Source organism: Rhopilema esculentum, chromosome 5 (assembly GCF_057945365.1).
Source record: "Rhopilema esculentum isolate cy_ngs chromosome 5, ASM5794536v1, whole genome shotgun sequence".
NCBI classification, from domain to species: domain Eukaryota; kingdom Metazoa; phylum Cnidaria; class Scyphozoa; order Rhizostomeae; family Rhizostomatidae; genus Rhopilema; species Rhopilema esculentum.
The window spans coordinates 9,945,959-9,961,451 of NC_142819.1; the positions used below are offsets into that span (position 1 = coordinate 9,945,959).

General features: G+C 35.4%; 2 protein-coding genes across 2 annotated transcripts; one reads left to right on the plus strand and one right to left on the minus strand.

Moving 5' to 3' along the window:
- Positions 1-1,725: 1,725 nt before the first annotated feature.
- On the minus strand, positions 1,726-10,411 carry LOC135689761 (uncharacterized). The gene is made up of 4 exons (XM_089116309.1): positions 10,243-10,411; positions 5,830-5,998; positions 4,642-4,752; positions 1,726-3,328 (listed from the first exon to the last, which is right to left on the minus strand). The coding sequence occupies exons 1-4, from the start codon at positions 10,343-10,345 to the stop codon at positions 3,091-3,093; spliced, it is 621 nt and encodes a 206-aa protein (XP_088972435.1). The 5' UTR covers positions 10,346-10,411; the 3' UTR covers positions 1,726-3,090.
- A 1,649-nt stretch (positions 10,412-12,060) lies between these two features.
- Positions 12,061-14,931, plus strand: LOC135681158 (protein CFDP2). The gene is given in 2 exon segments (XM_089116196.1): positions 12,061-13,104; positions 13,107-14,931. Coding segments are annotated over 2 exon segments (1,560 nt in total). The 5' UTR covers positions 12,061-12,449; the 3' UTR covers positions 14,012-14,931.
- The last annotated feature ends 562 nt before the right edge of the window (positions 14,932-15,493 follow it).

A 15,493-nucleotide genomic window follows, 5' to 3' on the forward strand; every position in this document is an offset into this window, starting at 1 on the left:
TTTTTGGAGGAAAATTTTTAGAAAAAAAACCAATCCTAGAAGAGGTCAAAAGTGTCTATAAAACATTTCCAATACTTTTGGAAACGAAGAATCTCGTTATTTAGCAAAAAAACAGGAAAACTTTGGACTAAAATTTATCACAAAAAACCAAGCCTATAGCCTTTGGAAAATCGCAATTTTTGGAGGAAAATTTTTAGAAAAAAAACCAATTCTAGAAGAGGTCAAAAGTGTCTATAAAACATTTCCATTACTTTTGGAAACGAAGAATCTCGTTATTTAACAAAGAAACAGGAAAACTTTGGACTAAAATTTATTACAAAAAACCAAGCCTATAGCCTTTGGAAAATCGCAATTTTTGGAGGAAAATTTTTAGAAAAAAAACTAATCCTAGAAGAGGTCAAAAGTGTCTATAAAACATTTCCAATACTTTTGGAAACGAAGAATCTCGTTATTTAGCAAAAAAACAGGAAAACTTTGGACTAAAATTTATCACAAAAAACCAAGCCTATAGCCTTTGGAAAATCGCAATTTTTGAAGCAAAATTTTTAGAAAAAAAACCAATTCTAAAAGAGGTCAAAAGTGTCTATAAAACATTTCCAATACTTTTGGAAACGAAGAATCTCGTTATTTAGCAAAAAAACAGGAAAACTTTGGACTAAAATTTATCACCAAAAAACCAAGCCTATAGCCTTTGGAAAATCGCAATTTTTGGAGGGAAATTTTTTAGAAAAAAAACCAATTCTAGAAGAGGTCAAAAGTGTCTATAAAACATTTCCAATATTTTTGGAAACGAAGAATCTCGTTATTTAACAAAGAAACAGGAAAACTTTGGACTAAAATTTATTACAAAAAACCAAGCCTATAGCCTTTGGAAAATCGCAATTTTTGGAGGAAAATTTTTAGAAAAAAAACCAATTCTAGAAGAGGTCAAAAGTGTCTATAAAACATTTCCAATACTTTTGGAAACGAAGAATCTCGTTATTTAGCAAAAAATCAGGGAAACTTTGGACTGAAATTTATCACAAAGAACCAAGCCTATTGCCTTTGGAAAATCGCAATTTTTGGAGGAAGATTTTTAGAAAAAAAAAGCCAATCCTAGTAGAGCCCAATAGTGTCTAAAAACATTTCCAATACTTCTGGAAACCGAAGGATATCGTTGATTAGCAAAAAATTCATACAAATTTTGGATGCAGTGTTCAATAGAAGACGGCGTTTATCAGAGGGCGGCGAAATGAAAAGACTTGATGAAAAGTTTGTCAAATGAGAAATGACAAGAAAAGTCTGATGAAAAAAGATAACAACAGACTTTAAACAATGTTTTCTTTTCCCAAAAACACGATAGAAAGATTTCCCAAAAACACGAAAAGTTCACGTGAAATGTCAAGAAATGTCAAGGAATGTCAATATCCCTCTCTTCGTCAGAGCCCTCGTCTCTATGACATACTACTTTAATAGCTTTCGAATAGTAAGCGTAAAAACTATTCGTTACTTCTTGTTTGGTGTCTTTTCTAATAAACATCGCTTTTCAAGATGCGGGGTTTATCAGAGGGCGGCGTTTATCAGAGGGCGGCGTTTTTCAACATGGTTGGTTGAAGATGCGGCGTTTATCAGAGGGTGGCGTTCATTAGAGAAAATACGGTACATTGCAGAACAAATGAACATAGCTTAAGCAATGCACAGATATCACTTTTAAAGGTAATATTTGTCACATGAAAAAAAATAATCTTTCGAATTAGAATCGAATAAAATACAAAAATAACGTACATTGCATACCTTTTAACACTTATCAAACATAGTAAAATAGAATAAGAAAGGATTTTACACAGTTCAAGGCAACATTACAAACTAACGATATTTCGGCACCAATAGAACGTGAGTCTTCAGGAAATAGGCACCAATTGAACTGAAATTCTGGGAGATGTTGGAGGAAGAAACGGGATTCGGGAATGCTTTCATGTTGGGTCAAGTAAAACAGTAAGGTGAAAAAGCAGAAAATGACACCTCTTCGTAGAAATTAGAATCAGTTTCTCTCACCTGCAGGCTTTATCAAGACGTGGATCTTGGATGTTGGATCTAGGATCTTGAATCTAACACGCCAGTTTGGGACACGTTCCATGCAGAAAGCATTTCATGGATTTTAAGGCATTCTGTCCCCTCGATGATTGGCTAATATGAACAATAGCTTACCTCCTCCTTAACGGATTACGCTGCTCGCTTTGGCTGGCCTAGCTGCGGTAGTGGAAGACATTTGAAACTGCAAGCAAAAGGCTATCGGAAATGGCAAAAAAGATTTAATTACTGGAATTGAATGATGACAATATGTCAAGTTTGGAATGATCTTGACTTAGAATCAAAATTGGCATCCTCCATCCATTGCTTTAAATCGAGACTTAAAACTTACAAGGGTCTCTAACATGGACAAATTCGTCCTTCTTTCCGTTTCTCTGTCTTTCTTTTTATTCTTTCAGATTGTATTATATTGTATTTTTATATTTATATTTTACATTTATATTTTATAATCAAAATAACTCGGTATTATTAGATACTTTCTTCACAGGGCCAATTGTAAAACAGGTTTCTACACTGAATTGTTACCCTGTATAAATAAGTTTAAAATGGAATGAAATAAAATAAAAAGGAAATAATGGACGCATTTCTTTGCCCTGTTGACATATCTGTCGCAGAAACCAAACAGGGAAACTAAATTTTCCAACCCACAGCTTCGCTAAAACGGAAACACAGCCATTTGATTCAAAAGCTCTGGAATAAAAATTGTCTCTGATTGGTTTAAATCGTTTAATTATCGACCAAGGTCAACGGTGCGTGAATTTCACTCCCGTGAAAATAAAACTGAGCACAATAGGGGACAGACTGCCTTTAATAACGAAAGAAATATGGCTTTCCGGAACAAAGGACACTAAAATGTATGTTTGCACCATACAAGGGATACATAGTCTGTAAAGCAGAAGACATGCTTCTGGTACCTTATAAGGTAAATCTGGTTTCGCAAAACAAAATACATTGAATTTTTTTTCAATCTTACATGAAGCAACAAGAAATTAAATAAAGGAAAGAATTGCTTCAATTTCTCTACCTCCTACGCATGAAGTAGTTGATCAAAAAAGGGTTAATAATTGTCATGGCTAAAAGAACCATCTTCCATACGGATTGAGACCGCTGAGTGTCTATAAGTTCGTTTTCAAGCATTCGTACGCGTCTTTGAAGTTGACTAAGTGACATTTGACTGTTGACTACCCACTGTTCATCCTCCCTTCCAACAACAGCCATTCGCTCTCTATCTTTGTCAAATCGACCCGCACTTGATAACCTTATGGGCAAGGAACAGAACAGTGTTACAGTTGCATCAGAGACAAAAAAGAAGCCTCTCAGATAACTTGAGGTTCATCGTAGAATCTAAAACATGTTTCTGTGAAACAAAAACCTTGTCGTGTACGAATGGAACAAGCCATGATCATCATAGGAAAAATCTTGCTACAGCTTAAAGGCAATCTGTCTCGTTGTGGACTAGTTAACGAGAACAATAGCTTGAACAATAGCCTAAACACAATTCCAGCGCTCCGCCATATTTTCTACAATGCGATGAATTAAAGGGGGACCGTAAACATAAAAAATCCCTCTGATCTTATAATCAAGCAACGTCATGACAGATTGCCTTTAAAACGTTGAGTGTTGTACTTTCTATACCCTAATTGCTCCAAAACATGGCATTTTACTATGTTTCAAACAATCGGCCAAGCCTAATTGGCCAAGCCTAATCGGCCAAGCTAACCAGCTAGCATTGTGGAATCTGCTAAAATCATATTAGAAACAGGAAACAGGAAAGATAGCAAACAAGAGTTTGTTTGGGGTTGATTGTGTCAAAATTGAAGCGAAAAGAAATAGGAAAATTATTACAAATACTTTGGTCCAATAACATCAATTATTAGACTTCAAGTTGTGTCAATAACTAGGCTAAACCCGAATGCTGTAAAATGCTTTTATTAAGGTCACAAAAATCAGCTCCAAGTAAAAGCCTGAACAGGTAGAACAAAATTTCAAGATTTTGCTGGTATGGAGACTTTGGAAATGTAAGTGGGCCTATGGTCAAGAGACCTTTAGCAAAGAACGAAAAGAAGAAATGGAGTCAATAACCGAGAGAGATCCGATTAAAGTGTTGATTTTTAACTTAAAATTTATTGTGGTGCAATATTGGGAAGGGAATTTAAAAGTTGAGCAATCCTAAAAGGAATGAAAATAAGTAAAAGAAGGGCAGTGGCACCAGAAAACATGAGCAAATTGCATTCAGCAGAGCACTCGCTGTGGAAGTAGGGTTTGCTTAAAACGGGAAACAAATGCACGGAACATAAGAAGTGATCATTAAGAAGACGGACAGATTTAGCCTGGGTTTTATCTTTATGGGTGTGATTCCTAAAATTGAGATGTACAGAGAGAGAAAAGTTGGATTGGTAAACGCAGTCACTTTATGGATATGAACCTCTTCGTGACAACATGTGAAGTGCTTCCTTAAAATCTAACAATTTCGTTTAAAAATCCACTCTAACATTCTCTATTAAAAACTTTTATAAAAAATTCACATTGCAAAAGGCATGAAAAACAAAAAACCTGTAAAGATGAACCCACCTACTCTCTTCGTCGCTATCTTCACCATCTTGGTACTGTTTTTGGAGCATTGAAATTGTTTGAAATTGGGGATGGCTAGTGGCACTGCCGTCACCATCTTGAGTTCGAGATCTGTGTGAAATGGAAACAGTAGTTGCAATGAAATGAAATCATAGGATACCATTAACCTGTAGCTATAAAACCTATGTCCATCTTTAGAGAAAAACAATATGAAATTCTTTTCACAAAGGAGGGTTGACAAATATAATCTGGCTTGGATCCAATTGTTATGGAGAAGCAATAAACAAGTCAAAACAAAGTTAGAAATATGGAAAATAAAAATTTGAAAAGGAGCTAGAGAGCTGATAATTGAAAAAAATAAAAATGTACCCTGCATTGTGGTGAAAAAAGAGGAAACAGATATCTCCAATACAGAAAAAAATTCTAAAGCAATAAAATCCACTTATGGTGCCACTTGTTAATGATAAAAATATTGTTTAGATAATACATCTTTTAAAATAACTTGAAATTGTGCGAGGAAAACAAGCGAATACAAAATAATGACGTTTCAAGCATAGCCCGTTATCAATTGGTCACATTACGATACGCAAGCTAGTGTATTTATGGAACTATATTTGGGTTTTCCATCAAATAGCTTGGAAGAAGGTAAAACTGTTGTTGGTAGATTGCAGCTTCCATATCGGTCCTTTTTCTTTAGTAAAAACAATCAAGGTATGCAGCTGATGCCTAGCATCACATAGGAATTACTACTGATGTGCTTTGCAGGAATGCAAGACATCCACACTTTTTTCTTCCAAACTGGCCGCACATTAAGATATAACATCAGTCCACATAATGATATATGTCCGCTGTCACTGATGCAAATCAAATGAAGAAGGTATCAATTGTGCACACAATTTTACATCTGACTCAAGGAAGTATTTGACTTTTCATTCAATATACTGTCAAATCCCTAAAAACCCCTCCCAATAAAAAGTCTAACGCAAGTCTAAAAAAAACAAAAAATAATTTTGAGGTGTTCACCTCTTGCTCGTCATCCTTAAAGCTCTTGCAAACCCCCTCACTATCAATGTACAATTAAAACTTTGCATAATACTGCATAATCAAGAAATCTAGCTTTATAAAAGCATAAACATTTAACTATAATACACAAATAGCAAAAAGGTATTGGATACTGAAGCTACTGACCTTGCATATGTTGTATCTGAATCATCTATAGTCAATGTTGAAGGAGGGGTATGCATGCCCCCCATCAATACATCAGGTGGGTGCAGGGGTTGATCATCAAAAAGGTATTGCCCTGATGTTTGACTTTCTTCATCCTCATTGTCATCACCATCATAGCCAGCTGACAAGACTATAATATAACATTAAGAGTAGGTATCAACATTTCTCATTTTATTACTAAGAAAAACAAACCTTTGCAAGGTTTTCACTCTCAAAAATTTATGCACACCATCAAAGACATGCATGGTAGCAGCTGGCTGTGCAAATCTAAATTTTGTTTACAGCTGTTTAAAGATTTTCCACCTCTGAAACACAATTCCAATAGACAATTCTTAAGTGTTTTTCTAAACAGGGTCATTGCTAGATATTGTGCTCAAGGAGGGATTCCAAGAACCATATGCTGGCTGAGGGTGAGCTATCAATATTTGCAAACAAATTTGCTGACTAAGCACCCTTAGATGGCAAAAGCTCATCATTTATTAAACAAAACATTTTAAGGGGGTTTCACACTTTTACATGTGCCAAGACAACGGTAAAATTCTAAGTTTAGCATAGCTAAAGAATCCCAAGGTCAATGTCAGGAAAAGAAGAGTCAGGATACAAAACAACTTGGTGTTGTAGATCACAATAAGGGTAATATTATTTAAAACAAGCACATGTCTAGGCAATCTTTTCTTGGAAATTTAAAGCTTTCCCTGTAACGTTAATAGGTTTTTCAAAAATTTTAATCAATCTTCCTTGACCATCTGATTTTTTGTCATAAACAAGAGCAAGGAAAAGGCTGTTTTATTTTGACCCATTTTCTTTGTCGTTTTTTTCATCTGAAACCATTTACATTTTGATATGTTTTTGTGTTGTTCCATTGTCAATATTTGTTTCCAAATTGATATCTGTTATAGATTTATATCTGTCTTATAAATTGATATACACTAGGGTATTTGGAGACCAATATATATATATATATGTTTATATAATGTTGATATTAAAGACAGTGAACAAATTACTTAAAAAGTAGAAAGAAAACCATTTGCACTTTTTATTCGATTGCATAGAGCTAAATTTTGCACTTTTGTTTTTCAAATTTCATCATTTTCATCAATTAGTTTTCATTGAAAGGAGCCTTGACCCCAAATTCAATTTTCTACTGTAAAAAACTTCAGGGTTTAGGTTGTCCTTATGGGGGGAAGTGGTCAAAATGAGGTGATGGTTAAAAACTTTTGCACTTTGAGACGTGGATCAGCCATGCAGCTGCTTTGTTTCCTTTTACCTGCTTTTTCTGACTATCTAAATTTTTTCATTTTTTTAGTTTGATAGTACTCTCAATAGTTTTCTCGCTTAAGTGGAAAGATCTTTTTTAAACATGAAAAAAATATAATGTTCTGACATTTTCATTGCGGAATATCAAATTTTTGTCACAAAATTTTCTTTGAAACACTATTTATCATTCTTAATGTTCCCATGGGTGCATGCCTGCAGGCTCAGGTGCCATAACGCACCTCTACTGAAAACTAAGCCTTTCCAACATAGAATACACCCTGTGGTGTATTATCTTCTCTAGAATTTGTTTAAATATTCTTTCCCTCTAGAATTGTTCACACAGAATAACCACTGTTTTTAAAATATTAAGACATTCATATTCATCCTACTTTCACTGCATACTAATTCAATTTCCATATTGGAATATGTAAACTAAACTTGTATATTTGGTGGTTGTGTTTCTCAGTTGATTTTGGTGAAGAATTTGAGATGACAAATGGCAGATGGTTTGTTGACTTTATCTCAAATGCGATGAATTCATTCCTGTAGTTTCATGTACACTCATTTTTTTATAAGAATCTGGCTGGAAGAAACAAGTACTGGACAATCAAAAAAATTAAGAAACTTCAGTACTCGAAGCAAACAAATTAAGAAATTATTAAATTGGGATAAAACTGAGAATTTAATTTTTTATTTTTCATTCACATTCTTCTTTTGAAATCGAACACCTACACCTATAAACGTCCAATCGGGCATATGACCTAGATAGCTCCTTGTGAGTTCTTTTCATATGTCCGACAGCAAACATACCAAACTTTGAACTATCTACTGTTTGTAGTTTTTCTTTTTTGTAAAAAATAATTGTTATTTGTGGTTCAAGTATTAAATAGAAATGTAGTAGTTAATTATTGCTGTGAATGAAATGTTTTGAGTTTGAGTTTTGAGAACTATAAAATGCAGTCAAAGTAGCAAGGTTCCAATTATCCGTCGCAAAAAATTGAAATTCTATTTTTACCCTTTCAGACATATGATGGCTTTAGGCAAAATTATCGAGAAATAAATTAAACAAACGTTCTAGGCACCATCTTACTTTATTATTTGCCAGAAGTTTTATTCAATCGTTTTTAATTAGCTTCTTGCTTTATTTTGAACGAAGTTGAAAGTTCGCTGACATTTTTGTGGAATCTAAAGTTCCCAAAGCCACCCCCCACCCCCTGATGTGCAATCTACATTATCGTTTTAACTATCAAGAGCCAGTTTTTACTTGTTCGGTCGTCTCTATCTTTATTTATTTGTGGCTACAGCTTTATGAATATACATATACACTTACTGAATGAAGACTGGAAATGCCACACCAAGAAATTCTCTAAGTCCTGTTTCCAGGATGCAATTTTTACCCATGAGTTTGACATATGAGTAAATACGCATTGTGTAAACTAGACTGGCGGCTCAATTTCATTGTCCTTGCGACGACTCATGAAAGAATAGCAGTCTTATGATTTGCTGTGCTCGTGAAACGTGGATTTTCAAAGCAAATCAGGATCTTTAAAACTGATATAACTAGCAAGGGAAGGGGCTTTTTGTGAGATGTACTTACTGAAGTCTACCACAATAGGAATAAACTCCAAGCAGCCAAGTAAAAAGTGGCAAACGATTTGAGTATAGCTGGTTGTCTCTTTGTTGGTCACGTCCAACAATCAAATGCAAAGCCTCCTTATTTTCTAACAAATTTCTATTCAATTCAATACCTCCTCCAACTCGGGGCAAACTACAGTCTTGTAAGTTTATTGCAGAGAAATATCCGCATGCCCTCGATTCATGTGAAAATCTTTTACATCTTTTATACCCACTTGTAAAAATGCTTAGAAATTTCTTTCAACAATTGTAACTTAAAAAGGCAGTTATAAAAAACCTTGAGAATATTGCCTTGTGTTTTCTTACGAGAAACTCTATTTGAATCTTATGTTGATAACCTCCAAACAGCATATCAACAACTATGGATCCACTTCAGCTAGCTACACAGACTTCTTTTATAAAAAGTCACATTCTAGTTGTGTTCACTTGCGTGGATGTTCCATGAAAGACGACGTTGTTGTGGACAATGTCGAAAATAATGGACAATGTTTTATTACCAGAAACTTTAAATATGAACTTCAAGGAAACAGCAACATTATTTGCCCAATTCAAGAACAACAACATATAGCACAGAGACAGTTTGATTATTTGGCAAAAGCTACCTGATTGATATTAAAAAGTCCCAATCACTGCATACACTCATTTTTTCATGAGAAACTGGAAATATAAAAAACTGGAGTACTGGACAGTCAGAAAAAATTAAGAAACTTCACTACTCGAAGCAAAAAAAATTAAGAAACTGTTAAATCGTGATAAAACTGAGAAAAACGAAATTTTGTAAAATCCAAGAAAATGATTGCCCTGTTGGCCTAGAACTTAAGACACAATGGATAAAAATATACTTCCCACATCTAAATACATCATCAGAATGGAAGGGAATCTCTTGACGTGATAAAAAAGGTCATGAACATTCCATAACACTATTCATGACATCATAATTAAGAAACTCTTAAGAAACAATGAGTATTGAAATTTGAAGAACATTAAAAAACTGGAGTACTCAACATTGGCCTTTGTTTCTTATAAAAGATGAGTGTATATAAATCCAAAAGCCTTTCCTCACCCAAAGAACTAATAACTCCAAATTGCTTGTAAAATTTTCCAGCCATTCACATTAAATTTTGCAAAGCTTTGATATTGAAATTTTAATAACAGTTTATGTTGCAATGAGCTTTCACAGCCTACAACTGAATATTTTCCCATATAGATTCATCATCCTACAATTGATGAATCTACAAATAAATTATGATATGGTAGGTGTTTTGTTATAAGGAAGTTATAACCATAGACAAACTATAAGACAAAGCGGAAACCGACCTTAAATAAATCAAAATGACATTTCTATTGCTCAGGAGTCTGTCAGTAGATCAAAATTTAATTAAATGGTAAAATTCGTTGGATTTTACATGGGCTGGGCGATGAAGATAGCAGCTTCAGCATTTGCAATTATTGGCATGAAAAAGGCCTACTAAAAATATTTACCTATCCGTTCAGGCACTGTCATATTCAATGGCCTTTTTATTTCATGACTATCATTCTCAATAAACGGAACTTCTCTTTCGTCAAGATCGCCATTTATGTCCATTTTGACAAGGTTTTAGACAACTGCTGCACCAGCTTTTGACTTTTAAAACTCTTGGCATCTGTAACGAGCCTAAACGAGGCTGGTGCATCAATACGGGGCTGCTCCATACAGAAATTCCTGATTGTGGGTCACTGATCTGTGTTGTGGGTGCGTTATTTTCAGGGGCTGGATGGAACAGGGATGCCGTTAAATAATCATATTTGAATGACCTTAGAAAAAGCACATTTCAGAGGCTTTTTATGCTAGGGTATAACTTATATGTTGACAGTGGTACCTAGGGTGGGACTTATTTGAAGGTGGGGGCGAGTGGCGCAAAAACAACATGGGGCAAAAACAACTCTTTTATTGACAAAGATTGTCCTGCTAACTACTGATTCATTCGCAAAGAAGACGAATCATAGCCTTGCACGCCTTATTTGAATCTGATAATACAATGAAATACATTGTTCTGCTGGCCTCAAGCATCGAAAGAATATGCACCAACATTTCGTTCTTTCCTTTCCTTTACGCAGTCAAATTTCGTGTTTTCCGTTTCTGTACTGACTTTCCTCGGTTAACAATGTGGCTGAGGCAGGCTCTTCTAGAATTGGTCCGTTTTCGAAAAATTTGGTTGAACTGTTTTCAGATATGTCTGTAACAGTATCCTGTAGCTGTAAGAAACTTTTGAAAACATGCCATGCATTCGCAACAAATTCTAGTGTCCCTTAAATAAAACAGCGATCATGCCGATAAAATTAGAGTCATCTTTATTGCGCTTTTTTGCACAAGTATTTTCCAAGATTCAAAAGTCAAAAAAGGAAAATCTGCAACGTCATTTTTTGGCCTCATTACAAACAAGTCATAAATCTACTTCTACTGCTCAGTCGTTTACAAGTTAATACTAACATATTCGTTAACGAGTATATAATAAGTTAATTCATTCATATAAACTCAGTAGCTTGACACACGAATTCTATGGTTTGGTTTGAGAACATATAGCTGTATTTTGAAATATATGAGACTTTGAAACTTTATATCTAGTAATTAGTAACTTGAATGCAACTAGTATCTGTATATTTTAGTATGGCCAGGGTGTTCTTTCTGTCCCTGCTAATTACTTTCTTAGGTACCAGAGCTTCTATGGACTGGAGTAGCTCCCTAAGGAATGGCGTGAGCCTCAAGGACTCGGGTGAGCCTCAAGGACTCGAGTTAGCCTTTCAAGACTCGCTTCTGTAGTTTGATTGATTTTTTAGTTGCTTCCTTTAATATTCTCAAGAATCCTTCAATGAAGCTTCATTTACACCCTACAAGTCTAAATTGGTCAGCAGAATAAAAGAAACTCTCATTAGCAAATAAGAATATAATTAATTTGCTTTTTTCTAGATTTTACACGGAAAGTGGTCGCTAAAATGGTCAAAGGTTTTTTTTGCCAGAACCTTTTGGTTAAGAGCGAGAAGGCTAATGTCAAGTGAAACCTTTGGTGAAATACCTAGATGTTTTTTCACGCCTTTAGATATGCAGCCCAAGCCAAAGTAATATTTTAAAAGTATCGTTCTTTACTAAGTAGGATGCAGCCAATGAATAGATAAATGACACCCTTGACACTTCACTTCAGGTTAACGCCATGACAAATGAGAAGAATATATTATATATTGATAATTATTCATCAGAACACAATATAAAGACTATTCTGGCTATATAAAGACTATTACCAGATGTTCTGGTAATGATCCTGGGTAATGACTTTAAACTACATCCGGTGGTAAGGCTATGGTTCGGGAGATCCAGAGTTTTGGGGATAATGGAGTTACCTCTTAATTACCACTACTCTCAGGTCCACCCTGTCCCGGGGTGGTAGCACCTGCAAGGGTCCCAGATATGGGTCAAATATCGTTCCTGGGGTATGAACTTAAACTACATCCGTGCGCCACCGACAGAGCAGGGTGGAGATGCTTTAGCAGAGATTTGGTCTTGCTAAATAAATGATGAAGTATCGTGCACTATGACTGCTGGCAGAAATATGGTACAACCAGATGAATGGCGGCAATCAAACTCTAGTTAGTTGAGAACTGCAATCTGTAGAAAGCAACGGCAAACTACTACAGTATCCTGCCAAGAAAATGTTATGAAAATGCCAGTCTCAAGTAAAATAGCTATAGTGACTGAAGATGTGCCCCTCAGGTCGGATGGCACTCAACTTGCTACTGAGGAAGGGTGCAGCTCTGGATTGAGTAATTCTAGCAATAATGAAACTGTTGTACTAAACCCATTAGGGCGTATGATAGCTGACACTGCAGAGGATGAAAAACCAAAGCAGTTCCGCAACAACAAAAACCACACAATTGCAACCTGGAATGTTAGAACGATGAATCAAGGAAAGTTGGAAGTTGTAATAAATGAAATGGACAGAATAAACTTAGACATACTCGGAATAAGTGAAATGAGATGGACAGGGTGTGGGGATTTTAGATATGGTGATCACACAGTGTACTACTCAGGACACCAACAATACAAGAGAAATGGAGTTGCCATTATTGTCAATAAAAAGATAAGCAAATCAGTGCTAGGATATAACATGGTTAATGACAGAATAATTGCATTAAGACTTCAAGGACATCCTTTCAACACCAGCATAATACAAATATATGCACCAACCACAGATGCCGATGATGATGTAATAGAACAGTTTTACACAGAGCTACGGGAAGTGCTAGATAATATACCAAAGAAAGATATGTTGTTTTTAATTGGAGACTGGAATGCAAAAGTGGGAAATATCGAAGAAAAAGGAGATTTGGACTAGGGGAGCAAAATGCTGCAGGAGAACGATTAATAGAATTCTGCATTGAAAACGAATTGTTCATAGCCAACACTATGTTTTTCCAACACAAACGCAGACTATATACATGGACATCACCAGATGGTAAAAATAGGAATCAGATTGACTATGTCTTGGGCAGGAAGAGATGGAAAAGTGCGATACAGGCAGTCAGAACTCTTCCTGGAGCTGACTGCGGAACAGATCATGAGCTGCTTCACGCCACTATCAAAGTAAAGCTAAAAAAGAGAAGACAGCAACATGCGCAAGCTAGATATGATTTAACAAAGATACCGCCAAACTTTACAATCGAGCTATCGAATCGTTTCTCATGTCTAGAATCACAGGACACTAGTGTTGAGCAATTATGGCAGACAACAAAAGATATCATCGTTGACACTGCGGGAAAAAACATTCCTAAGATAGAGAGAAAAAGAAAATCACATTGGTTATCACAGAAAGCTATAGAGATTGCTGAAGAACGACGAAACGCTAAAAAACAAAAAGATTTCTCCACATTTAATAACTTGAACAGAGTATTTCAAAATCAGGCAAGGAAAGATAAAGAAATATACTTGAATGATATTTGTAGGAATATGGAAGAAAATCAAGCAAAAGGAAAATCAAGAAATGTATTCCGCGCTATTAAACAGATCACAGGAAAGTTTACACCTCGCATGGCAACAGTGAAAGACCAAAATGGTAAAGTACTCACAGAGGGGAAAGAGATACAGGAGAGATGGAAACAATACACACAACGCTTGTACAGCAGGGATGCAGACATATCCAATGATTTCACAGAAGAAGAATTTACAGAAGAACCGGAACCAACTCTAGCAGAAATAGAACATGCCATTAAAAGAACTTGAGTGTAATAAAGCTCCAGGTATTGACAACATCCCCATTGAACTGGTAAAAAATACTGGCAAAGAAACACTCAACATCATATGCAAGCTGTGTCAGCTAATCTGGAAAACCACTGAATGGCCAGTAGATTGGAAAAGATCTGTCTTCTTGTCGCTGCCAAAGAAAGGCGATATAGGAGAATGTTCAAATAATCGGACAATATCCTTAATTGTTCACATGAGCAAAATACTTCTGAAAATAATCCAGAAAAGACTAACACCCTATATTGACAGAGAAATATCAATTGAGCAAGCTGGATTTACTAAAGGAAGGGGAACCAGAGACCAAATTGCAAACATAAGATGGATATTGGAAAAGGTACGCGAAGTAAAGAAAGAAATATATTTTTGTTTTATTGATTACAGCAAAGCATTTGACTGTGTGGACCATAACACTATGTGGTTTGTGATGAGAAAGATGGGAATTCCAGAACATCTAATAATCTTGATTAAGAATCTTTACCATAAACAAGAAGCGCATGTACGAACAATGTATGGGCCAACAGATTGGTTTGAAATCAGCAAAGGAGTGAGACAAGGCTGTATTCTATCTCCATACCTATTTAATTTATATGGTGAAATTATTATGAGAAACGCAGGACTATATAAAAACAACATCGGAATAAAAGTAAATGGTAGACTCATTAATAACTTAAGGTATGCAGATGACACGACCCTGATTGCCGAAACCAAAGAAGATCTGGAAGAACTTATCAGAAATGTTAAGAAAGCAAGCAAGGAAAAAGGGCTACTACTAAATTTAAAAAAAAACAAAAGTAATGACGACGGCAGAAATAACCAACTTTGAAGTAGATGGGGAATCCATCGAGGTAGTACAGGAATTCAATGTTCTTGGCTGTACATTAACCAGAACCTCTGATCACACAAAAAAATAGAAGGAGGCTTATGCTGGGTAGGAAGGCTATGACCAATTTGACAACGATAATGAAAGACAAAAACATCACACTAAATACCAAGATAAGAATAATCGAAGCATTAGTATTTCCTGTTGTTACATATGGAAGTGAGACATGGGTAATAAGAAAAGCAGAAATGAAAAAGATTGAAGCCTTTGAACTTTGGGTATGGAGAAGACTCCTAAGGGTGCCGTGGACATCTAGAAGAACGAATGAATGGGTACTAGGCCAAATAAAAACAGAAAGATCATTATTCAACACCATCAGAAAGAGGCAATTAACCTATTATGGCCACATAAATAGAGCAGACAACAGTTTAGAAAAACTGATAATGCAAGGAAAAATTGAAGGGAAAAGAGGTAGAGGAAGACCTGCAACAAAGTGGTTTGACAACATTAAGGCGATGACAACAAGAAATGTTTATCAGCTCAACAAAGACACTAAAAATAGAGCTGAATGGAGACGTCAGGTTCATAACATCACCAGGGGTCAAACGAGCTTAAGGACAACTACAACAACAGATGTTCTG